The sequence below is a fragment of the Microtus pennsylvanicus genome, chromosome 2, assembly GCF_037038515.1.
Source record: "Microtus pennsylvanicus isolate mMicPen1 chromosome 2, mMicPen1.hap1, whole genome shotgun sequence".
Lineage (NCBI taxonomy): Eukaryota > Metazoa > Chordata > Mammalia > Rodentia > Cricetidae > Microtus > Microtus pennsylvanicus.
The window spans coordinates 13,655,442-13,681,488 of NC_134580.1; the positions used below are offsets into that span (position 1 = coordinate 13,655,442).

The window sequence follows — 26,047 nt, forward strand, 5'->3', positions numbered from 1 at the left end:
AGGCTTGTGCTGGTCCACTCATGGGTGTCGACCCAGACTGAGCCCCTGGAGGGCAGGAAGGCGCCAGGTTCATTTCTGTGTCCCCACCCCAGCATAATGCAAGGGGAGAAAGGAGTCTGGCAGCCTCAGCCCCTGGTTCACTATTCATTGGACAATGGGCACCTGCAGGAATGACTTCAGAGACAACACTTTGCAAGTGTTTGGCACCCTCAAGGTCAGCAAGAGGGTGTGGTCTACTGGCTAAGAGATTGAGATAAATGAGGTCAGTGAGCCAGAGGCCTGGGGGCCTTCCACTGTGACACAGGCTTTTATTCTGAGTGTGATAAGCAGACCGTGGAGCAGTTTCAGGAGGAAATAAGCCTGACAAAGTCCACTTGGCTGCCCTGTGGTGGATGGATCATTGAGCTTTCTGTTGTGATGACAAAATACCTGAGGGCATCAACTAAAAAGAGGGAATTTTTACTTTGTCTCTTTAGGAGTCTTAGCCCGTGGCTGCATCGGTCCCATGTGAGGAGGCAGAATATCGTGATGGAGAGGGCAATGTGGAGGGAGGACGCTACCTCGTGGTGGCAAAAAAGGACCGGGTGGGGGAGGATGGGGGAGGAAGGAGGAGAGAGACAGACACCAGGGACAGATGTCGTTCCAAAGAGCACACTCCAAAGATCTACTCTTTTAAACTATATCTCACTTCCAATACTGAGTCCCAGGAGTCCATCACAGTATGGACACATCAAAGGATCAGTCCGGCAAGTCAGCTCCTCATGAGCCAATCACGTCTCAAAGTGCTGCCTTTGTTTGAGGATCAAGAGTTAACAATATGCCTTTAGGGGACATTTCTAGATTCAAACTGTAGTGGAAGTTTTGGGATGGGGTGACTCCCAAGACAAGCATAGATTCTGCAGTAACCCAGGCAGGAGGGATGAACAGCCAACCCAGCGGGGAAGGGGGCAGGTGGGAGTCAGGTAGGGGTGTAACTCTGATGCAGGCTGAAGAACATGCTAATGGACTGACCATGAGGTGGCAGGAAAAGGGGCGGGACTCGTGGATTCAGGAGTACTGGGGATGTGATAACGCCAGCTCAAGGTGGGTTGGGGGAAGTGGGCAAGCTCAGTGTAGGCTGCTTGGGCTGCATCGGCAGAGCCAGCAGGAGTAAAGGATGTGGGAGCCCAGCACCCAGGGGAGGAAAGGGTGACAGGTACATATCGGATTTTATCTGAGTGAGGAAGAGAGACCATGGCCCCCAGATACCCCTCAACCCACTGCGGAAGGATTTAGCTTACACCTCAGTGCCCTTGGGGACAAGTTCCAGCACGCCCATGCATACCAAGGTGCGCCAAGGTGCAAATCCCTGTGTGCACATATTTGCATACGTTACTTGCACATGCCCTCCCATATCCTGTGTTATTCTCTCGGCAGCGCCGGGTGGGAGCCCTGGAGCTTGCACATGCTAGACAAGCATTCTACCTCTGAGTATACCCCAAGTACCTTCTGTATACTTTAAATTGCTGGTAGAGTACTTAATGCCTAAGACACGGTTATGTTTATTTGCCTTGAGACAGGGTCTCGCTGTGTCTCCCAGGTTCGGCTCAAACTCTTGGGAGCAAGCCTCCTGAACAGCTGGGCAGCGGGCGGGAAGGAGTGCGCCCAGCTTCTGTCTTGTACAGAGGCTGTCTTAACAGTTGTGTTGTTCAGAAAACAACAAGGGAAAAGCCTGTACGTCCTTAGCCACAGTTCTAGTAGCTATGCATACATGAGCAGGTGCTCCTGTCTAAGCATGCATAGACAGAGGCTGAAGGTCAATGTCACGTGTCTTTATCACTCTGCACCTTATATTTTAAAAATGTCCTTTTATGTTTCTTTAATTTGTGGCGGGGGATGGGCAGGTGTCTGGAAGGCAGAGAGCAACAATCAGGAGTCAGTTCTTTCTTTCCTTCACATGGGCTTCAGGGATGATACCTTAGGTTGTCCGAGCTGGCAGCAAGCATCCCTGCCTGATGACTTGCTTGCAGCCCTCTCCACCTTAGTATTACTGTTATTGGGGTCTTCTGTTTTCTCCTCCTCCTCTTTCTCCTCCTTCTCTTTTCTTCTTCTTTTTAACTTTTTATTTAGTGATTTTCGAGTAGGGCTTCTCTGTGTAGCTCTGGTCATCCTGGAAATCACCCTGTAGACCAGGCTGGCCTCACCCTCAGAGATCTGCTGCTCTCTGCCTCCGGAAGCTACGGTTAAAGGTGTGGGTTACCACACTCGGCTCAGCTTTTTTCCTTTTTTTTTTAAATTATTTAATTCAATATACATTGGTGGAGGGTGTCAGGTCCCTTGGAACTGGAGTTACAGACAGTTGTGAACTGCCACATGCGTGCTTGGAATTGACCCAGGTCCTCAGGAAGAACAGACAGGGCTCTTAAGCACTGAACCGTTTCTCCAGCTCTTCTTTTTCCTTTTTTTGAGACAGGATCTCACTGTGTGACCCTGGCTGGGCCTGAAACTCATTCTGTAGACCAGGCTGGCCTCAAACTCACAGCGATCCACCTGCCTCTGCCTCCCGAGTGCTGGGGTTAACAGCGCCACATCTGGCCTCTACCCCAGTCTGGAGTTACAGGTGTGCACAGCCACACCTCGCTTTTGCAAGTGAGTTGGGGATTTGGACTCAGGTCCTCATGATGGTACAGACAGCACTTTCCCCACCAAGCCATCTCTCCAGCTCTCCCTGAATCTGTTTGATCCACATTTGGTTGATCCAAGGTTGAAGAATCCAGATATAAAGAGCCAGCAGTATACAGGCAGCCATCAGGCTGGCCCTCGAGGCGCTGGGGGCTACTTCTGAGGGGGGTTTAAGAGTCTTCCACGGTTGTGTTTGTTAACTTATTTTTTCCCTGTAGTAGTAGGAGCGGCGGGCTGAGTCCCCGCACCCAGCCGCCTGAACGGCTAGCTTTACCCGAAATAATTACACGGAAACTGTATTCTTTTAAACACTGCCTGACCCATTAGTTTTAGTTTCTTATTGGCTAGCTTTTACATATTGATCTAACCCATTTCTATTAATCTGTGTAGCCCACAAGCTGGCTTACCAGGAATGATCTTAACCTGCATCTGTCTGGAGTGTGAGAATCATGGCGACTCCTTGACTCAGCTTCTTTCTCCCAGCATTCCGTTCTGTTTACTCCGCCTACCTAAGGGTTGGCCTATCAAATGGGTCTAGGCAGTTTCTTTATTAATAAGAAATCACTCCCACATCATTTCCCCTGTTCTAGAAAAGCAAGCCACTTCAGAGTCACATGTTCAGCCCCTCCTCCATATATCCGAAGAGCAACCCTGACCTCTCAACAGGAAATAAGCCCTGGCATTTTTATGGGCACTCCAGGACACTCCCTGGTGACCTGCCTCCCTGGCAGACTGCCACACAACCCTCATGGACTGGGATTCCTCACCATCCATACTTGGCAGAAAGCTGCCGCTGTCCTGGGAGAGAGATAGGCAGAGATGGGCCCTACTGCTCCAAAGCCCTGAACCCCATCTTCCTGGAAGCTGTGATGACAGCCTTGTCCCAGCAGGTGTCCCACTTGGCATGGGTAAGCCACCTGTCCTCAGGAATGCAGGGATATGGGGACAACAGCTCTCATCTTTCCTTTGCTGAAACTCTCTTTGGTCCACCTCCCCCCACCCGATGGGATCATTTACCTTGTCTTGAGAATCAAGCCTGCACAGCAATATGTACTAAAGGTTTTCTGATACCCAGAGCAAAGATAGAACTGGCGGATACCTCTCAAGTCAGGGCTGGAGATACAGCGAAGGTGACCCTGATGTAATTTGGGCAGAGGAATGAGTGAGGACACAAGAGAAAGATTGCCAGCCCCAACCCCGGTGGCTCACTGTAGGCCCTGCCGTTCTTTTCTTCCCTGAGCACCAGAACCTCTAAATCATCAGGATGACCACTCTTCCCATCACATTTGAAAACAGAATAACCCATGTGCATGGGTCTGTCTTGAGGGAGGAGGTCGCTGTGTGTCAACAGTAGCATAAAAAGAGCTAAATCTTCCAAGTACGGGGGAAAAAAGAGCTAAATCTGGATTTGGGGAGCTCTGTAGACTTAGAACCAGTTCTCTCCAAGCCCTGACTGTTGGAGCAGAGTGGGCCCTACTGGTGAGGAGAAGTGGGAAGAAGAAACATGCCCCACACTTAAATTATACAGTCTAGGGGCGGGAAGCCTGGGTGTTGGGAGTCAATGCATGGCTGGTAATGTCAATACAACCTCCCTGCCCCCCCCTTCTGTGGTTAATTGCAGTAAATGTAGTGCCATTCACCGGGTTGTTTTGAGGACAAAGGAACATTCAAAGACTCGGGTAGGTGCCCAGTACTGCATGGGAAACCACTGAAAGTCGTTAAGACCAGCGCCTGTCACAAATGCAGTTTCCTTAAGGGTTGGAGGAATGCTAATAGCAAACCCAGGTAGAAAAAATGAGGCAGAGAGAGAGGAAGTCCTAAAAACTTGCCTGGGTAGGGCGGATCCGGGAAGGCGGAGAGGAGGAAATGGGTTTTGGACTGACCTAACCTTATTCAGAGAAAGGAGAGGTGAAACCTGGTTTTTAGGTTCCCCAGGTTGAGTGCTCCAGCGCAGAGTCCACCCACGTGTGCCCCCCACAGTTCAGGGCGGGTTCACTGATTGACAGGCGCGGAACCTGGGCACAGGGGCTCCGAAGTCCCTGGACCCGAGCCTAAGCTGGACATGTCCAAGATAGACCCCGGGGCACACCGGGAGGGCCAGGCGCCAGGCCTGGCACGAGGTGGGAGAGACGGTCACTGCGGGAAAGCAAGCTGAGCCCGGTAGGGGCACAGGCGGTGCAGCCTGTGGCTTGAGGTGCCGAGTGCCCGGCTGGACGCGGCTGCCGAGGGGTGGTTCCGACCGCGTTCGACAACCTTTCGCGTTTTCACAGGGCCGTCCAGGCGCGCAGACAGGAAAATTGAGGACGCAAAGCAGTGTAGGTGAGCCCAGCCACAAGCTCGTAGGTCGTTTAGTCCTCGCTCTCTCTGTACACGACTGCGCAGACCGCCCGGTGGCAGCCTCTCTGGGGGCGGGACGTACTGTGGCCCCGCCCCATCCGGGCGGGGCTTCCCGTTGCCGCGGGGCCGTTGATTTCAGGGCGGAACGTTCGCGCGGCGAGTGCGCGCGCGCGGGGGGAAGGCATTGAGGGGACGCTGCGGGTTCGTCTCGGCAGGCTCCGCGTGGTGCGCGCGCAGCGCCATCCGGCGCACCGCCCGGCGGCTCCACCCAGCCTGAGGGGCGCGGCCTGGGTGGGAGGCGGCAAGAGCGCGAGCGACACTTGGCGACTCTGCTGCGCGGCAGGTGAGGCGGCGGGTCGGGGCCGGGTGTCAGCACTCTGTGTCTTCCCAGCCCTCAGGACCCGCCCTGAGCGCTCGGGATCCTAGTTCTCTCTGATGTCCTGAGGACCCCTACCTCCGGCATCCCCTGGGACTGCCCGGATCCGCGGCCACCTATAGACTGGACCACCTTTTAATCCCGGGACCCCTGACCCTCCAGTTTTCCCCTAGACTCATCACACGGAGGACCTCGGCGTCTTCAAGGCCCGAGACCCTGCCACCTTCTGCTCTACATGCCCAACCGAGTCCCCTCTGGCCCCGCCCCCAAACCTCCTCGGGTGGGGGGTCTCCACAGCTGGTGGACTCCTCAACCTTTCTTGGGTGGAGGCCTTCAGGGCCATCTCTCCCCAGCGTCCTTCCTGGGATCTCCTGCCTCCTGCTCTCTAACTTGAGGTTCACAGACCCTTGCAGCTTCTCCTAGAGTGTCGTTGAGGTTTGTGATTTGTTAACAGGAATAAAAGTAGCAACATGCGACAGGTCAGCGGAGGGCCATGTATAACCAAAGAGGAGGTGAGATGTGCTCCCCGTGCGGTGGAGGCCAGTGTGGAACCGCGCTTTAACTCGTAAGACCCATATGGTAGAGAGGCATCACTGGGAGTGAAGGAGTTGGGGAGAAGAAGGCTCTTTTGGTTGTGTCCTCAGTGCGCGGTAGTTTCTGTTACCACACACAGCCCACCAAACCAGTCCAAGAGAACAAGGCTTCATTATGGTGGCCTAGTTGCTAAGAAGGTGGCAACCTGAAGGACCATCCTGGGATCTTGATTTAGGGGTGGCTTCCATAGGACATGTAAGTTTGTGGCTGTCTTCCCCGAGGTGGAGGTTTGGGACCAAATGGTACACGTGTTATCCTTTTCAGTCCTGGAACTCTCTAGAACAAAGATTACCATTTCCTCAGGCTATTGTCATTGATCAACAGGTATGGACTTGCGAAACAGTGGACAGTCTGGTGCCCTGAAGTACTGCTACAAAAAAGAACATACTTGATCTGATACTTGTGAAAGACAAGGGTCAGACCTTGTTAAAGAGGGAGTGGGGTGCCCTATGTGATCCAGTGTGCTTGGTGCTGGAGGCAGAGGGCACAGCCCCAGCTGGTAAGGCTGGGAGGTGGGGATCATTGCCCAAGCTGTGTGGTACATGGTACTTATGGTGCAATGACCTTAAAGGAAGCTGAGGTGGGATTCTTTTTTATTTATTTATTTATTTTGGTTTTTCAAGACAGAGTTTCTCTGTAGCTTTGAAGCCTGTCCCGGAACTAGCTCTTGTAGATCAGACTGGCCTCGAACTCATAGAGATCCGCTTGCCTCTGCCTCCTGAGTGCTGGGGTTAAAGGCGTGTGCCACCACCGCCCGGCCTGGGGTGGGATTCTTGAGAATAGACTTTGGTGAAGGGAAGGGATGTGAGAAGTGAAAGAGAACTCTCAGAGGCTGAGAAGTTGTTGAGGGTCATTTCGGGCAAAGCGACAGAAGGGATGAAAAGTCAGAGAGATAGACCCAGCACACCAGATTTTAGAGCCTTGAGGAGTGGGGGGCAGAGCTTCGTCCTTGAACTGATGATAAACAGAACTTGGCATTGAGCTTCCTGTGCTGAGCAGAGGCCTGGGTGGTTTAGGGGAACAGGAAGCCATTAAAGGGCTTATGGAGGAGTAGAGTAGCTTTTATGTTTTTTGAATGCAACAGAACTCAGATGAGAACTTTCCTGGGGAGGAGGGGTGCAGAGGTGGCCTCTGAGCAAGAGTGCAAGAAAGACTGTTGTGGAATATTCTTTTGTACTGTGTGAAAATGCATCACTGTGATTGGTTTAAAGTAGCTTGGTTTAATGTAGCTGGTATGTTTTTGTTTTTGGTGTGTGTGTGCACGTGCGCACGCGTGCTCACGTGTGTGTAGCAGGGTGGAGGGCAGAGGACAGCACATACATCTGTGTGCATGTGGAGGCCAGATGACAATCTTGGGCGTCGTTCCTCAGGTGCTGCCGCCTGTGTTATTTGGAGGCAGGGTCTCTCACTGGCCTAGAATTTATCAATTAGGCGAGGCTGGCTGGTTGAGCTCCAAGGACCTGCCAGTCTCTGCCGACCCAGCAGTGGATCACTAGTGTACATCAGCACAGGAGATGCTTTTTAAAAAGTTGTGGCGAAAGCCGGGCGGTGGTGGCGCACACCTTTAATCCCAGCACTCGGGAGGCAGAGTCAGGCGGATCTCTGGAAGTTCGAGGCCATCCTGGTCTACAAGAGCTAGTTCCAGGACAGGCACCAAAGCTACAGAGAAACCCTGTCTCCAAAAACCAAAAAAAAAAAAAAAAAAAAAAGTGGCGAGGATCAAACTCAGGCCTTATGTTTACAGGCCCAATGACTGACTGATGGAGCCATCTCCCTAGTCCTGGCTTACATATTTTCCCAATGGTCACTTTTGTTGTTGCAGAGACTTGCTTGTAGGAAGTGAGACAGACCCAGGTGGTGTGGTTCAAAAGCTCTTTAGGGCTTAACTAAGCTTCTGAAAACCCGGGCCCGGACCGGGGCACTGGCGTGGGAACTTCTTAGGTGAGATTCGATCTGTTTGCTCTTAGGTCATAGTCACCATAGTGTCTCTCCAGGGTGATGAGGGCCTAATTCTTAGAGGTCAGCTGGGGACCCTTGAAGGAAATGGAAAGGTGCTGAAGGGAACACACGTGGATGTGTCAGCGTTGTCCTCCGAGGGACTGGAGGGGCTGAAGCTGCAAAATCAGTGTCCAGACAAGCACTTTAAGGCAGGGACACGGTGTAGACTGTGGGTTTAGAGATCATGAAGAATAAGGGACGAAGCCTGGACTTGGGAGACAGAGAGGGAACTGGAGATAACCCGGTGCAGGGGGATTTTCTGTGGTAATCGGACACCAGCCACACATGGCTGGCAGTCACTTAGAGTATGTCTACAGTAACAGGACTGGATTTTAATGGATCAAATCTAGGGGTCGTGCGAAGCGTGCGCTGTAAGGCTCTCTAGTGTTGTCCCATGGAATGCCTCTGGCTACCCGGGAGGTGCACACACGCACGTCCTCTTTCACTGTCCAGGAACGGACTTAGGGCTGTGTAGGCTGTAGGCAGCACAGCACACCTATATTGACTGGGGCTTTCTGGGTTGCTTTCCTTTCCCCATAGCCTGAAGCCTGGAGCCTTCTGCCTGGAAAAGTGGCCACACCTCTTCTCTTTTAGCCCTCCTTATCAGTTCTGCTAAGGTTACTGCAGGCAGCTGTGTGACAGCACTGTCTATGCTAGCTGGCTGGCTGTGCGAGTCTGTTCCTCCCAACTTCCCTGATGCCCTGTTTCTGGGGAATGACTGAAGGCCAGCAAGCTAAACAGAGCAGCCAACCCAGGAGCCCAGGTATGGGAATGAACATGATAGGGAGTCTTGGGGTTGCAGAGGTGCAGACAGTGCCTGGGATAGTCATAGGAGTCTGGGGTGCCAGCTAGGAGCGAGTTATTGCTGTCCCCAATGCCTGGGGAGATGTTGACCAAATTATTAGAGGCTCAGCTTTCACCTCAGAAAAATGAGGGCATTTGGCATTATATAAACCTTAAGATCCCTCCAGCTCTAAAATTTTGTGATTTTTAAGTTGCTTCTGCATCTTCCTGAGGTTAGGGGGGGTCATTCGGGCTCTGTTTGGGTGTTTTACCATTACTGACGTACTAAGTTAATACAAACAGCAGTGTTATGGGATGTGTCACCTCTGATGGGCAGACTAAAGCAGTGCGGTGGGAGGCGGGTTCCTGGGAAAGCATCCTGTGTATTATTTGTCCTCCCAGCACTCTGGTGTTAGGATGAGCAAGACTGCAGCTTGGTGGATTGGACTCAGTGTGAGTCGTGCAGAAAAGAGCTGTTGGCACTGAAAGGTGGAATGAGATTATGCATGCAGAGTGCTTCGTGTTTTGCCCTCAAAGCAGCAATAATCGATTTTTTTTTTTTGGACATGCTCTCAAGTCCAGACTTGCCTTAAACTTAATATATAGCTAAGGATCACTTCCAACTCTAATCTCTAAAGTTCTGGGACTGCAGCTGTGTGCCAGCATGTCTGGATAATACTGTCCTCAGAAGGAACTGTGATCTTAAGCATTTTGGTTTTGGTACTGGTGGGATTTTTGCTTTTTCTTTATTAGAATTTATTCATTATTATGTGTGTGATACGTGTGAGTGCATGTGGCACCGCTGTGCGGAAGTGAGTGGACAACCTTGTGGAATCGTTTCTTGCACCCACCTGTTATGGGGGGTGAGTCAGGGTTTCTCTGTTATGCAGCTATTTCTTAATTTGGGCTCAAATATGTAAGCAGCTTGGGAGCACTGCTTTCAAGAGGCCAGTTAGCACATTTTTGTTTTGTTTTGAGAAAGTGTCTGCAGGGCCCTGGAACTCACGGAGATCACCAGGTTGGCCTTGAACTCACAGAGATCCACCTACCTCTGCAGCCCAAGTGCTGAGATCAAAGGCAGTGGGCTACTGCCCAGCTGTAGGTGGATTTTCTGTTGTTACTTCTTTTAATGGTTGGTCTTGTGCTCAAGGTCAGGGTTTCTGTCTCCTGTCAATTGTTTTAAAGTGTGTGTTTGTGTTCCCCAGAGGCCAGGGGAAGGTGTCAGATGTCACACTCTGCCTTATTCCTTATAAAATGGCTCTCACTGAATCAAGTTCCAGGAATCTTACAGGCTCTGCCCCCTACAAAGTTGGGTGCTGGAGGTCCTAGTTCTTGTGCAGCAAGTAATTTTACCTACTGAGCCGTCCCCCCAGCCCCATTGTTTCTGTTTTAGGGTCTCACTTTGTAGCTTAGACTGGCCTGGAATTCACAATGTGGACCATGGTGGCCTTAATTTAAACTTTTGATATCTTTCTTCTGCTTAAGCTTCCTGGTTGCTAGAATTGCAGACATGAGCAACCATGCTTGGCAGTCTTTGTTGGGGGAGGGGATACATGAGCAACTATGCTTGGCTGTCTTTGTGCGGGGGAGGGGATGGGGGTTGGAGGGGTGCTGAGGTCATCTCATGCTGTATGCCCAGACTGGCCTTTTACTCGGCAGATGGCCACAAGTGCCTGCTGCCTAGCTGCTGACGTCTTGGTGTACTGAATACACCAAGTGGCAGAGACCAACTTCCTCTTCTCTTTGCTTTTTTGAGATAAGGGCCTGCTACGTCGCCTGGGCTGCCCTGGAATTCATTGTGTAGATAAGTGATTATCTTAAACTTGAAGTGATCCTTCTGCCTCTGCCTCCCAAGAGCTAGGATTAAAGGAATGGCCACCATGCTCCATGTTAACCTTCTCTGAGGACCTCCAGGCTTTGGGTCTCTGGTGGTTTGAATAAAAATGGCCCCCACAGGCTCATATATTTAATGGCTAGACACCAGGGAGCTGCACAAAAGACTGGGAAGTGTAGTCTTGTTCTTGGGCCTTCAGAAGAGAGCTCATTGCTGGCCATACTAATCTTGTCTGACTGTAAGTGGTCCTTTTCTTGTGTCACGTTTGTTACAGACTGCAGATGAGTTACAGGTCTGCGCTTGGCTGTGGTGCTGCGGATGGGAGGCAGGGAAGGCATCATGGATGCTAGGCAGCTCTACCACTGAACTACCTCTCTCTGTCCTCAGAGGCACTACTGCCTGCTCAGTGTTTAAATGTGATGCCTGCCCTCGCTGCTGGGGGAAGGGGGTAGGTTTTGAGTAACTGTTAACCTTCCCTTTGGTGTGATGGAACTGTGCAGCCTATGGCTGCACATCTTCCTACAGGACTATGTCTGTGTGAGATGCTAGAATCTAGGGTTTTGAGCCTAGTGGGCAAGCCTTGATTACTGAGCTGTAACTTCCTGCATCTTTGTACTTAAAGCCTGTAGAATGCTTGTTTGGTGTAGCACTGGCTGGCCACAAACTCAGAGATCGCCTTCCTCTGCCTCCTGAGTGCCGAGGCTTGCACAGACGTGGACTTAATTTAGTTATTTGTTATGGCACTTTTAATGTAGCCCTCACCCCCACCTCGCCTTATGGACACTCTCATGATGACTCTGACTTGTTCATTCTCCTCTCTGATCTTTGTGAGTGTAGAACCTTGGTGGTAGCCAGCCTTTAAAATAAGGCTGCTTGTATAACTTGGGCTAGGCCTGGCTCAGCAAAGCTCCACCAGCCATACTGGGTAGTTCACACAGTGCTCTTGGACCTGAATGGTTCAGAGTCGCCTTGCTCCTCAGCTGGATGACGCTCATTCTCCCAGGAGGCTGGTCCGGCTTTCCAGGGTTGAGTTGCAGAGGACAGGCTGCACAGTGCTTGTCAGACTTTCATTTGTATCCCATTTGGTGGTGTGCAAGTAGCCAAAGAAATCACAACGCTACGACCAGAGTCGTGTAGGGTGTGGCTAAGTGGAGGCTTGATGGGAATTGTCAGTGGTCCACCATGGTGGGTCAGAGGTGGGTTCTTCATCACAGCTGTATGAAGATGATCAGTTCCTCTTCTCTAGTCTGTCATCTTTTGGACTCTGATGAACATTGTAAAAAACTAAATGTTTTAAAATTTTATGTATTTAATGTGTATGTGTGTCAGTGTGGGAGTATATGCGTATGAGGCAGGTGCCTGTGGAGGTCAGGTGTTAGAGCCACTGGAGCTGGGGATTCCTGCGAAAGTCTGTAAGAACAGTATATGCTCTTAAGCACTGAGCCATATCTCAGCCCTTCTAAATAGATGATGAACACATATTTAATGCTGGATGCCAAGGAATAAAATAAAAAAAAAATCCAGGCAGTTTAGCTACTACAGAATTCATTTGCGTAAAATAGCTGTGATTTCTTATTCTAGGCACAAAACGCTGAAGGTTTTAGATTAAAAAAGGACAGTAACTGCTTCTAAGAGTCTGCTTTGGACCTGATTTTACATTTAGAAAACACTGGTAGGTTTTTTATGAAAAAAAAAAATGGGTTGCTATGATGACTTGGCTTTGAGACTGCAAACTGGTGACGACATGGTCACCTAGGAAACTGAAAGCTGCAGCATCCAAGAGGCCTCCGAAGGGTTTTGTTGCTGTTGTCTGGAATGTGATTGGCTTAGAGGAGTGGCCGTTGAGGAGGGAAAGGAACACCAGAGGTAGAATGGCCTCCAGAAACTTCTAGGCACAGATCAAGCTGGGCAAATCTCCCGCTAGAGCCTTGGTCTAAAAACAAAGGGGAGATTTTGGGCACTCTGGATTATTATGAGTTTGGCGCTGATCTTTTGGCTGCTGAAAAACAGGAAATGAGGTAATGTCTTTAAGCATGTAGTGTTTATAAAGAACTGTAAATGTCTAAATATGGGCAGCTATGCAGTTTATAATCGCGCGGTTCCTGTGCTGAGTCTAAGTGTCTTGTGCGTCCCCTGCTGGTTGCTTTCATCCCTAGAGGCCCACAGCAGCCTAAAAGCCTAGAAGCCCCTCTCCCTGTCCAGGTGGGACTCCCTGTGAGACTGTGCATGGGCTGACTGCAGAGACCTCTCCAGATCACCTAACTCAGACCGAGACAGAGCCAAGCAGGAGCCAGCCACAGTGTGCCTGCCCAGAGCAGAGTTCTGTCCTGTGAGTGTCTCGTTCTCTCGGAGAACTTGAAATTGTTTGTTTTTGTGTTATTTTGCTGAGGTCTGGGTGAATGTGTTTGGATGTTAACTGTGATACCTACAGTGTATGAGAACAAAAGCAGTTGAATAGTAGGAAGGAGCTAGAGAGTTTTCAAGTTCAGGCTGTGTCATTTCTAAGGCATGCTGGCTGCTTGTGCCTGTTTGAGGTCAGCTGTAAACTGCTGGGTAGAGGTGGTTCCCCAGGCAGGAGACATACCCACTCTGAAGACACCTTACTTTGGTGGCCTTGAGTGAGTCTGCTCCTGTTAACTTCAAACAGGAAGTGTAGCAGCATCTCAGTGTGCCGTCTTTCAGGGACTCCCCCCACTCCTCTCCTCTGCTCTCAGCTGTGGGGCACAGCTCAGTTGCTTGGTCCAACAGTTTGGTTTGTAGAGCACTTTTCCTCTGGAGAAGACTGAGCTAGGAAGTTTGGCCAGTTATAGGAATCTATAGCTTAGAGTTGGTAACAGAATCGATGACTATGAATCCGCTCATTGGACTCTTGGGGTGGGACTTATGGGCTCTGTGTGCAGCGGACAGACAGGTTATGTGAGATGGAGTATTTGTGACTTGCCTTAGAAAATCTCTAATAGAGCTGGACAGTGGTGGCGCAGGCCTTTAATCCCAGCACTCAGGAGGCAGAGACAGGCGGATCTCTGTGAGTTTGAGGCCAGCCTGATCTACAAGAGCTAGTTCCAGGGCAGGCTCCAAAGCCACAGGTTTTTCCCTGTCTCAAAAAACCACTCCTCTCCCCACCAAAAAGAAAATCTCTGATAAGTCACAAAAACAAAGTAGACTCGGCCATGTGTGGGGACTGCAGTGAGGTGGGCACCCACACTCCGCCAGCCCTTCTTTCCTTGGGGCAGGTGGCATTCTCGCCAATTTCACTGCTTTGGTCCATGGACTAGTTTCTTAGCACTGAAGAAAGGTCAGGCACCCTGGGGGACTTTGGAAGCCGTGAGTGCCCCTCTCCGTGGAAGGAGGATGGACGTATTCACATGTTTCCAGGGGTGACTGCAGGGTCCTATTCCTCCATCTTGAGGGTAGAACCTGTAGACCCATTGAACTTTGTGGTTTCCCCTGGACAATTATTTTTGGTGCCCTAATTAAAGAGGAAAAGGATTAGAATGTGCACAACAGTTTTCAGTCTGTGGTGGGGGTTGGCAGGGCTGGTGTTCCTCCCACCACTGACCCTCCAAGGAGCGCTGTTGCTGCGGGTGTGTGTGTGTGTGTGTGTGTGTGTGTGTGTGTGTGTGTGTGTGTGCTGATGAGTGGAGGGCTCCTTTTCCTCATTTGTTTTGAGCTGGAGTCTCTACTAGTTTAGGCAGGCCTTTAGCTCAGGGTCCTTCTGCTTGTGCCCTTCTAACTGATGGGATCGTCGGTGTGCCCTGCTCATATCTCTAACTCAGCAAGCAGTTCTGCCGCTCAGAGGGCTGTCCTCGATGGGCAGGGTCAGAGTCGTTACAAATTTTGCACACAAACTGCTCACTATGTTCCTGGCATCTTGCATTAGTGAAGGACTATTGAAGATGGCATTATCAGTCAGTATACTGTGATCCTACATGTGTGACTTACTTTGAATTTTGAATAGTTTCTGATAACACGGGACTAAAATTAGGATATGTACTAGGCTCTCAAATTACATGAAAAATATCAGTAAAAATCCTGGTGGAAAATGGGTAAATGTACCATAATTCTCAGTGATAGTAGGATGTAGGCCTTCAAACCAAATTCTCTGCATAGTTCCTTGTGGTTTTTTTTTTTTTTATTTATTATGTATACAATGTTCTGTCTGTGTGTATGCCTGAAGGCCAGAAGAGGGCACCAGACCTCATTACAGATGGTTGTGAGCCACCATGTGGTTGCTGGGAATTGAACTCAGGACCTTTGGAAGAGCAGGCAGTGCTCTTAACCACTGAGCCATCTCTCCAGCCCCAGTTCCTTGTTTACAGTAAACATTAGTTCTAGAATCAAGGGAGTTGAGAAAAGTGTGGATGGTTGTTGTCTTAAAGAGACACAGGGTAAAAACACAGTGTGGAACTAGCTCACAATAGCTGCTCACTCTGCCTGCTGTGTGACTCTTTCCTTTCTGTCTGCACGAGACACTCGAACCCTTGACCAGTGGAGGCCAGGCAAGGGTAGCAGTGGCGGTGGAGGAACTGTTTGCATGGATCTTTTCATAGATGGCATTTTTCAGGTATTCTATAGTCAGGACCTTTGATTTCAACCCTATCCTTTACTGTCTTCCAGGGTACTCGTAAAAACTCTTTCCTCTGGGGAGTAGAAACTGGTCTAATGAATTTCTCTTTAGGATTCACAGATGGAGTCAGTGGAAAAGACAACGAACAGAAGTGAACAGAAATCAAGGTAAATAAAGTCAGTTAGGATATAGAGGGACTGTGCTGGGAGGAGAACCCAGAGCTGCCTACCATGGTTTCCTCCGACGCAAGAAACATACCAGAAGGTGGCTTTCTACTCACAGAAGCCATCCGAGTCCCATCTCCAAACCAAGCAACATGAAACTGGAGGGTAGGGAGGGGCCGAGGACTGTGAGTGGCCAGCATGTCCACTTACTGGCAAGCGATGCCGAATGAGCAGCTGCCCCTGGAGAACACAGTGGGTCTTCCATGGCAGAGAACCCGTATTTTGTCATTTGTTCTCACAGTGTTTACAAGCTACATTCAGCTTCACAGACACCATCACGTAAATGTCACAGTGGGCAACAGGGACTTTGTCTTCTGGCAGTGAGTGGAAGGGCAAATGTTTGACCTGAACATTCTAGATGTTTCTAGACTGGAAGCTTGCAGTACTTCCAAGCTGACTGTTGTCTTCCTCCCTTGTTTTTAAATAGAAAGTTTTTAAAGAGCCTCATTAGGAAGCAACCTCAGGACCTGCTCCTGGTCATTGGGACTGGTGTGAGCGCAGCGGTGGCCCCCGGGATCCGCGCGCTCTGCTCTTGGAGGAGCTGTATTGAGGCAGTCATCGAGGCTGCAGAGCAGCTGGAGGTTTTGCACCCTGGGGACGTTGCCGAGTTCCGGAGGAAGGTGATGAAAGACCGGGACCTGCTGGTTGTGGCCCATGACCTGATCCGGAAAATGTCTCCTGTGAGTCTCAAACACAGGACTTGCTTTGGGGTCTAGGCCAGGTTGAACACTAGGCCTCCATGAGCAGAGGTACTCATTTTTGTGTACTCATTCTAGAAGGTCACCATCCTTTTTTTTTTGTTTGTTTGTTTGTTTTTTGAGACAGTGTAGCCCTGGTTGTCTTGGAACTCTTTCTGTAGACCAGGCTGGCCTTGAATGCGAGATCTGCCTACCTCTGCTTCCCAAGGTGTGCACCACCATGCCCAGCAGGATGCCACCCTTTTAACCCCCTGACATTGGGCTGCCTGCAGGTGCTGGATGTTGTCCTGCTGCACTGTTGGTGTGAGGTTTGTGAGGCGCTGTGAATGTGGCGTTGGCTAATCACACCTCTCTAGATGACAGTGGTCCTCAGAAGACATGTTCAGGTGGGGAGTCCGTGCTGTTTGCTAGTAGAAATGACACAGCAGAGCGGGAACATAGTCGGTGATGCAGGAGACAGTTAATGAGGTGCCGCCAGCTCGTGGGTGTCTGTGTCTGGTGGGTGCTGAGCACCGTGTGTGAAGCTGGAGTGGGCTGCTTCCCACTGGTCTGTGCGCCTGCAGTCAGCGTTTAGAGGAGGGGAGGAAACTGGAGGTGGGAGAACGTGAAATGGTCAGCGTAAAGGACGGGAGGTTCTGGGTTAGAAGACACCCAAAGGGTGTGGTTTTATTATGTTAGTAACTCTCATTCGTACACTGAAACCTGGGGGTACAACCCAGGAGAGTGCAAGAGCTCCATGGTTTTGGGGATGTGGGCTCTGCCACCCTCAGCATGAAGTTCCCTGTCTTTGCACAAAGTCAGCTGCCTGACTCCCTGCTGCTCCTTTCAGTGGGCAGTGGGAGATGGGGCTGTCAGCCCTCACCCTTCCATGGCTTCCCTTGATTCCCTTGGTCAGTGTCTTCACGCCAGTGCTGACCTCACCTTCCCAGGCTGTGCCAGGTGTGAGTGTTCTGTTAATGAGGGGCAGCTGCCCTTGTAGGCAGGGGCTGGCCCAAACCTGACCTGCTAGCCATTTTTATAAAGTTGTTTTGGCATGTGGCCTTACTCTCTTGCTGGCACACTGTCTATGGCTGCTTTCCTGTCCAGAGGCCAGCTTGAGTAGTTACAGTAGGAACTGTGGCCACAGGCCTAAAAGGTTGGTAGACAGCAGGTGCTGGCTCCTTCCTTATACATGAAGATGAAGGCTAAACCTGTGGATGGTTGGGCAGCACTGAGGGTGTGTGGCTCATGCAACGAGAGGCTGTCATGTTGATCATTGCTGGTCAGGAAATGTGTCTGAAGTGCCGTCTGTTACTTCTTAGCCTGTGCACTGTTCTCGATCTCCCAAGGAGTCAGGTGAGATGGTCAGCAGGCCTTTCCTGCTGTGCTGGCAGGTTTTTGAGGTGGGCTTTGGTGCCACGGATAAAGATAAGGGCTAGCAGGTACTGCAGGGGAGTGGCCACAGGAATGAGATTCCCCACAGCCTCCTAGGAGAAGAGGGTCTAAGGGAAGCTTGCCTGGTGGCTGTGACTTGCAGGCCTTTGAGGTAGTGCTGATTGTGAGACTAAGTGCTGCTGCAGGAAGCTGTTCTTCTTGGGGAGTGTGTGACCTCTTGACCCCCATGTATGTCCACCTCAGCCCTATCACTCTGGTTCTCTACAGCAAACTCTGCTGCCACCACTTCTCCCTGCTCACGCCCTTAGCTCCCTTCCTTCTCTGCCCACTTGGGGAAAGTAGAGACTTTCCACGTACCTTATAACCTGGCTCTGGTTATCTGGTTATCCCCTGCTAATCTTTCCCCTCCCTCTCCTAGCCACACGTGGGCTCTTTTCTGACCTTGAACCCATTTTCACTAATACCCCCAGTGCCTTTGTACTTGCTCTGTGTGCTTATAACATTCCCGAGAACTACCAGCTCCTTCAGGTCTCTGCCTGGACAGTGGCTTTTCCACGAGACCTATTGGGCCCTTGACTGCCCACTCTGCCCCCAGGGCACCTACACCTCCTCTCTGCCTTGCTTTCCCATGGGATTTATTGCTGCAGTGCTGCATCCTGGCACATGAGCTGTCGTCCTCCTTGGAGGCTGCCTTCCTTCTCTCTTCTTGTAAGAATGTGCCCCTACTCATGTGCCATGTCTTTGTCACAGTCGAGCTCTGGTGTTCCTAACTTCTTTTTGTTGTTTTGACAGGGTCTCTCTGTGTAGACCTGGCTGGCCTGTATAATTCACTATGAAGACCAGATCGGTCTCAGACTCACAGAGATATGCCTGCTTCTGTCCTGTGCCTCGCCACACCCAGCTTGTGTCCCCCTCCCCCCCCCCAGGTGGGGTTTCTCTTTGTAGTCCCTGGCTGTCCTGGAACTCACTCTGTACACTAGGCTAGCCTCAAACTCACAGAGATCCACCTGTCTCTGCCTCCCGAGTGCTGGGATTGAGGGTGAGCATGACAAAGGAAGGTGGGCAGGCATGGCACTGCTCTGCATGTGTTCCTAACTCTTGTCTACCCCTCCACAGCGCACAGGTGACACCAAGCCCAACTTCTTCCAGGACTGTCTAATGGAGGTTTTTGACAGCTTGGAGCAGCACATCCAGAACCCTGCGGTGCTGCAGTCCATCCTCAGCCTGATGGACAGAGGCACCATGGTGCTGACCACCAACTACGACAACTTGCTGGAGATCTTTGGGCAGCAGCAGAGCAAGCCCATGGAGTCCCTGGACTTGAAGGACAAGACAAAGGTATGGGCTAGGTGGGCAGGCGTCAGGGAAGTCATTGCTGTGGACATGTTGCTGGCGTCTGCATTGAAACAAGACTCTGGGCTCCTCCTAGATGCCACTCTGCCATTTCCTCCAGCAGCCTGGGAGTCGTGCCCTTCCCCTCTTGTGGTGCTTGCTTTTGTCCACTTGTACGCCCTTTTCATGGCCCGTCCCCTGCCCTGCCCCCGTTTCTCGTCTACATTAGTTTGCTAGCAGTCATGGTGGGAATATGGTGGTAAAGCAAGTGCAAAATGAAATGATTTTATTCCTCCCAGTGTGGATTTTTACCTGCACAATTGGGATTGCAATGTATGTAAACATTTCAATCCTGCTTTCACTTTTTTCCCTTAACATTTATTTTGGAGACAGGGTCTTAACGGTATTGCTCAGGCAGATTTCATACTTGGGATCCATGTGCCTTTGCTTTCAAGTACTGGGGTTAAGATGCATAGCACTGTGCCTTGCTTCCACTAGCTATGTAGTGGTAGCTGGGCTGCAGCTCAGTGTATTGACCATGCTGGCTTTGAATTCATAGCAGTCCTTCTGCCTTTGCCTCCCAGGCTGCTCCATGATGGCCAGCTTAATTAAACTATTTGTCTTACTTACTGTTCTATTGCTGTGACGAGACACCATGTCTAAGGTACCTTGTAGAAGAAAGCATTTATTTGAGGGCTTGCTTATAGTTCCAGAGGGTGAGTCTGTGACCGTCATGGTAGAGAGCATGGCAGAAGGCAGACAGGCATTGCACTAAGCCCTAGCTCAGAGCTTACATCTGATCTACATATTGAAGGCAGAGACATACATACAGACAGACAGACTGGGCCTGGTGTGGGCTTTTGAAACCTTAACATCGTGACACACCTCTCCCAACAAAGCCACACCTCCTAATCCTTTCCAAACAGTTCGAACTGGAGACCACGTATTCAAATATATGAGCCTATGAGAGCCATTCCCATTCAAACTACATTATTTTTATTTTTAAAAGAACAAATACAGATTTATTAAGGAAAAGTGAGGAAGAATTCTGATAGCGTGTTCTAAGGGAGAAGTGCCCAGTTGTTGACAATGGTTTGGCCCTAGTGTGGTGGTACCTGTAATCCTCATGCTAGAAGGCCATCTTACGGCTCCAGCTCTGTGGAGCAGCCATGCTCTACCCCTTGCCAGCAGTAGAGTTCTTAAAGACAAAGCAAGCAGGCATTAGTGCTTTGGAGGCTGAGGTAGGAGGATCACTGTGAATTTGAGCCTGCCCCGAGCTACATAGTGAGTGTGAGGCAGTTCTGGGGACCTGTCTTAAATACAAACTAAAACAAAAAAGCCATACATTTCCCTGACTGGGAGGTAAAATCCTAGTTGTTTCCCCTCTGTTGCTGAGGTTGAACATAGTTTCACTTAGGAGCCATTTTCATTTTTGGCATGCTTGTGCCTTTTGTGATGTGCTCATGTTGTGGGTTATTAGGGATTCCCATTGCCACCTGAGCTGGTGGATAGCTGAGCTGGTATTGTGGCTCAGGCTCTCGGCTTTAGAACACTTCATCTAGCATATGTGAGGAGGACCTGGGTTTTACCTGCATCACCATGAAACAAAAATGGAAACAAACACAACAACAGCCCCTGCAACAACCCAGAACGATTAACTGCATAGAACTGCAGAAGGTCCCTTCCCCTGCATAGTCACAACAGCAGAGGTACACTCCTCAGACTGTCTTTAAAGATCTCGCTGAGTTCTGGAGCAGGAATAACTGCCAGCCACAGTTTGTTTTAAAGGTATGAGTGGAAACATTTACCTTTTTAGGTAGTTTTATTTTTTCTTGTTTGAAGTAACACCATGCTGTTTCTTTGTCTTGGTTTGTGTTTTTTGATAGGTCCTTCAGTGGGCAAGAGGCCACATCAAGTATGGTGTTCTTCATATTCATGGCTTGTACACAGACCCCTGTGGGATGGTCCTGGATCCATCAGGCTATAAAGACGTCACTCAAGATCCAGAAGTAATGGTATGCTAGTTTTCACTAAGCCTTGTGTACCTACCTGTTCTGGGGAGTCTCTGGTGGCAAGCAGCCGCCTAGCTATAGCTGAGTGTTTCCCAGGCACTGATTCTCTGTTGACCCTCCCTCCACATGGTTGCTGGGGATAGGACTATGTTTTCCTGTTCTTAGTTATGTTTCTGTGCCCTGAGATGATGCCTGCATTTTGAGTAGATGCTCAGGACATACTTGCTGGAGGAGGAAATGTGTGCTTCCTTAGAAAGTACAGAACTTCTCTCTTGGTGCCAGCACTAGCTCACAGTGATTGCTTTGCCAGGGACTTGGCAGGAACCTTGCTTGATGCTGGCAGTCCGTGGTCTTTCTCTTTGTTTTTCCCTGTTGGTCAATTTACGCAGGTGCTCAGTCTTCAGTCTTCACCTTCCTTATACAGCTGTCTCTTCAGCTTTTCAAACCTCATTTTAAAATTCGGCTAAGAATGGAGCTCTGGCTGAGCTCCTGCCCAGCATGTGCATGCCCTTAGTTCCATGCCAGCATGCATGGCAGACAAAACCAGTTAACACCTCGTTTTCAGGCAGCTTTTCTTCACTTTTGAAAGTTGTAGGTTATTTTTTGGTTTTTTTTTTTTTTAAATATAGGGTCTCTCTATAGAGCCCTAGCTGTTCTGGAACTCACTAAGTAGGCCAAGCTGGCCTTGAACTCACAGAGATCTGCCTGTTACTGACTCCTGAGTGCTGGAATTAAATGTATTTGCTACCACACCCAGATTTCTTAATTTTTTAAACAAAGAGTTGTGTGTGTGTGTGTGTGTGTGTGTGTGTGTGTGTGTGTGTGTGTGTGTACATAGTAAGTGTAGGTGCCCCCAGAGGCATTGAATCCCTTGGAGCTGGAGTTACAGGTGGTTGAGCTACCTGCCATGAATGCTAGGAATTGAATGGGGTCCTCTAGGAGAGCTCCCATTGCTCCTTCCTAACTACCTGCAAGCCTTTCTTGATGTCCTCACAGATGTCCATGTCAAGTGTGTGGAAAAGCCCTGTCTTGGCAATGTTGCCAAGTTTTTCTACCCTAGCCACCACCCTCCCTCATTTCTGAGATGGCGTCTCCTTTTAGTCTATCTGACTTCAAACTTGCTAAGTATCTTTGAACTCTTGGTCTTCCTGCCTTTACCTCCCAAGTGCTGGAATTACAAGCATGTGCCATCATAGGCTATCTAGAACTCTGACTTGAGTCTGTGTTCACTTGTAGTACTCCCTGGGTCAGGTACATGTTCCCCAGAGCTCTTCTCTGGACTCTGCAGCAGGGATGGTGTCAGCAGATGAGTGCTGGGCTGTTAAGAGTTGATGCTGCTGAGGCCCTCATCATAAGAAAGTGCTGTGCTGGTACTGGACCTTGCTGAGAGCCTTCCTGTTTGAGTCAGGGACCACTGCTGCTCTGAGTGACCCTCATAGTCTGTGCTTGGCTACTGTCTCTGTTCCTCTTTTGCCGTCGCTCCCCAGAATTTATCTGCCTATGTCCTGCTGTGGGAGGCAGTTTATCCATATATTCATTGCTTTCAGGGTGTTGTATGTATACAACTTGGAACTGAGCAAAATTTTTTGAGATAGGGTCTTACTATGTAGCCCCACCTGGCCTGGTACTTGCTATGTAGACCAGGCTGGCCTGGAACTCACACAGAGATTCACCTGCTACTGCCTCCCTAGTGCTGTGATTAAAGGTGTATGCTACCATACCCAGTAGAACTGAGAACTTTTTAATGTTTTTGTTTCATGTTTTAGTAATTTCAGATCATATGTAAGTCTAGGAATTGACTTGGGTGAGTCAATCTGGCGAGCCATAGGTGTACAATAGGCTGTCCTTGCTGTGAGATGCATTCGTGCTGGGCAGGTTGGCCAGTGTCCAGGCTCTGCTGGTTCTTTTCCTGGTCCCTCCGAAGAGGTGGATCTCAGCCTAGCTGCATTCTGGTTGCACAGATCACTACATGGGGTCAACCTGAGTATGTCAAGAGCTCATAGCCTTTCAGAGCTCCTCAGGGTGGCTCTTGGGAAGCCTGGTGGGTACAGGATAGGATGTAAATGGATATATAGGTAGCTTTGTGTTAGCTGTGAGCTCCTGCTGTCTTCACAGAGGTGTCTTCCTTTGTTTATTGGCTTTCCCCAGGAAGTCCTGCAAAACCTGTACCGCACCAAGTCTTTCCTGTTTGTGGGCTGTGGAGAGACCCTGCGCGACCAGATATTCCAAGCTCTCTTCTTATACTCGGTGCCAAACAAGGTGGACTTAGAGCACTACATGGTAGTGCTCAAGGAAAACGAAGACCACTTCTTCAAGCATCAAGCAGACATGCTTCTGCATGGAATTAAAGTGGTGTCCTATGGGGGCTGTTTTGATCTTTTCCCAGGCTATGTGCAAGACCTTGCCACTCAGATCTGCAAACAGCGAAGTCCAGGTGTGGAGTTCTGTCGTTACTTTCCAAGCACAATTTTTGGCTTCTTACTTCGGTTGTTCCTCCTCTCATATTATAAAACTTACCAGTTACCAATAATCTAGTTAGTTTTTAACGCTCTAAATTTGATGATTGGTATAATAGTGACAGTCTGTAAGTAGAACATGAGACTGCTCACAAATGTGGGACACACTGATTCCTATTTCAGGTCAGTTTTATTGGTTGTGATACATGTGTATTCACATGATACATAACATGTGAACAGCATAGACCTTCATCTTGTCACTCCATTTTAAAAGCTAGAGCTTGAAAAGCACAAAAAGTGTCTGGTGGCTTTGAGTTTTCTTTCCTCAGAGCACATCTCTGCTGGGTGAGGCACGGCATGCATCTCATTTGTGCTCTTTGGCCTTTCTAGGGAATCGCAGCTCTGCCAGTTTAAACCACAGTAATGGCAAATACTGAACGAGTCACTTTTACATGAGGGAACTAATGCTTTTGAATTCAATGTCATAAAACATGGATGATAGCAAGCATGGAAAGTTCTGTATTGACTGGCCTTTCACGGTAACAGGAAACCCAGAGGCTTTCCACGTGGTGGAATAAGGTTAGCAGAGACCAGTGAGAGACAGCTGCACATAGTACAGGAGCCATGCGTTTCTGCCATGGCGTTTCGGCTGTTAAATGATGAGTAGGTGTATACTTAGGGTAGTCGTCAGTTTCTCAAGGGGAGTAGGGACAAGACAATTCATGTTGTGGAGCGATGTCACGCACACCTACCAATTTTATATTTTTGCCATTATTATTTTTTTGAGACAGGGTCTCACTATTTTTCTCTGGCTGTCTAGGAACTCACAGAGATCTGCCTGCCTCTGCCTTCCATATGCTGGGATTAAAGGCGTGCACAACCATGCCCAGCTGCCCTTATTTTTTAATATCAGAACCTTTTGCTACTTAGATGATTGTAAGAGTTACCAGCTGAGGGAGGTGAGTATTTACCCAGGGTGTGCCAGAACTTTGAAGCTGGGATTTGATCCTGGACTAACAGAAATATCTTGGTTCCAGTTGTGTGCATGGGTCTTTAGAGACCTCCTTCATCCTGCCCACCTCTGTCCTGCCCACCACTTCTTCAGGCTCCCCAGCCATGACTCCCTAGAAGACAGCACCCAGCCACTGAGCATGGTATATAGAGTAAGCAGCTAAATTGCTTCCCAGCCCCAGTGAAGCTTCTTTTCCAGAACCTGGTAGCTGAACGGACTCAGAGCTGCTAGAGAGTAAAAGGTCACTGAGGTTTTTATCTGTGCCTGTCATGAGTGTTCTCTCCTGATGGGCAGGGTTGCCTCCTGACGGTGAAAGTGACAGTAGCTGCACAGGACTGTCTCACTCCATGTGCCTGCAGCTCCAGTTGCTTCATGTGGTCATGCAGTGAGCTCTTGCAGCCATCCTGCCAGGTGAAGAAGGGAGTGACTCAGGCATTGCTTCGTGGCTGGCATGCGATGCAATTGTTACAGAAGCCTGTCCCAAGCAATAGATGGCCGTGGGGTGGCCTGAGGAGGAGTACTCCAAGTCTTGGCTTTGCTGACTGTTTCCTCTCTTCGCAGATGCTGAGCGAGTGGACAGCACCACTTTATTGGGTAAAGCAGATCTTTACTTTTGCTTCCATATTCTACTGGTCACCATTGGTAAAATCATGAAAGTGTTCCTTTCAATAAGGTGACGTATTAAATAGCACAGAAAGGACAGATACCAGTGCCTTCAGATGGTTCTTGTCATGGTAAAAGCACAAAAGTCCATCTCTCTCACTGGGAAGCACAGCCTAATAATGGGCTGTCTGCTGACACCGGAGAATAATTTCTGCCCCAGAACCAAGAGTTACAGGAAGTCAGAGCAATGCTCTTTTTGCATTATGTCATTCAGTGAAGGATCCAGTAATCTAGGGTGACCTGCCCCTTACTTACACTTCTGTATAAATATATATTCTTTTAGTACTTGTTTGAAGTATGAATGCTCTTGTTAGGTTTGGTACTACCAATTTTTAAACTAATGAGTTAGCAGCTACCAGCATCTTCCAGTGGGCAGATTAAGTGGGAGTTTCTCTACTGCCTGAGTCAGCTGGGCTAAAAAAGATTCTAACCCGTGAATGCTCAGGAGCCTCTGTGCAGCCTGCCATTGCTGCCTGTTGGGCCAGCTAGTACCCATCCATGTCAGTGGTGGAGTTGGCTCAGCCCAGGAGTGCTAAGAGCTGTCCTCTGCCTCCCATGTCATGTGAAAGGGTGTTACTTTTGCTGTGTTTTCCCTTTTAATGTGAATCCAAGAATTATATTTTTCCTTTGAAAGCAGCAGTAACTCGGCTGATAAAATATGCAGTACATGGCAGGGAATAGAATCAGATTCAGAAATTGACTCCTAGAAATAGATTCATCCTATAATAGTATGTTAGCACATGACAAAATATTTGAGAACACTCGAGGAAGAACTTGCCAATAGTTTCCGAGGTTTCGGCCCATGGTCACATGGCTCCCTTACTTCTGTCTTATGCATGATAAGAGGACAGAGTACAGAGGAGGGGTGAGGAACAAGGCATGCTCCCAGCGACCTGTGTTCTCCAGCCATAGCCCACCTGATAGCCCATTCAGTACAGGCTCAGTGCACATTGGCTGGGTTACAGTGAGAACATCTGTAGTTTGAATAGGATGTTCCCTGCAAGTCTTAGGCATTTGAATACTTGGTTTCCGGTTTGTGTTGTTGTCCTGGGAGGCTTAGGAAGTGTGGTCTTGCTGGAAGACGGGTGTCACTGGGTGATGAGTAGGTTTGGAGGCTTCAAAGCCA

At 49.5% G+C, this 26,047-nt stretch overlaps 1 protein-coding gene across 10 annotated transcripts in view; it reads left to right on the forward strand.

Annotated features, from left to right (window-relative positions):
- Positions 1-4,327: 4,327 nt before the first annotated feature.
- The window catches only part of Fam118a (family with sequence similarity 118 member A), a 29,408-nt gene continuing 7,688 nt past the window's right edge, over positions 4,328-26,047 (forward strand). For 3 of the 10 annotated variants that reach the window (XR_012909596.1, XM_075960236.1, XM_075960231.1), the window contains exons 1-7: positions 5,212-5,341; positions 15,262-15,317; positions 15,802-16,054; positions 18,563-18,784; positions 20,665-20,793; positions 22,939-23,224; positions 24,820-24,852. Coding sequence is in view for 9 of the 10 variants with exons in the window: in XM_075960236.1 (XP_075816351.1) it covers positions 15,271-15,317; positions 15,802-16,054; positions 18,563-18,784; positions 20,665-20,793; positions 22,939-23,224; positions 24,820-24,852 (970 nt within the window). In the remaining variant the exon portion in view is untranslated. Of the gene's footprint in view, positions 4,341-5,203; positions 5,342-10,503; positions 12,602-12,739; positions 12,913-15,261; positions 15,318-15,801; positions 16,055-18,562; positions 18,785-20,664; positions 20,794-22,938; positions 23,225-24,819; positions 24,853-26,047 lie in introns of those variants that run through there. The other 7 variants (XM_075960232.1, XM_075960234.1, XM_075960233.1 and 4 more) reach the window with 7 other exon arrangements.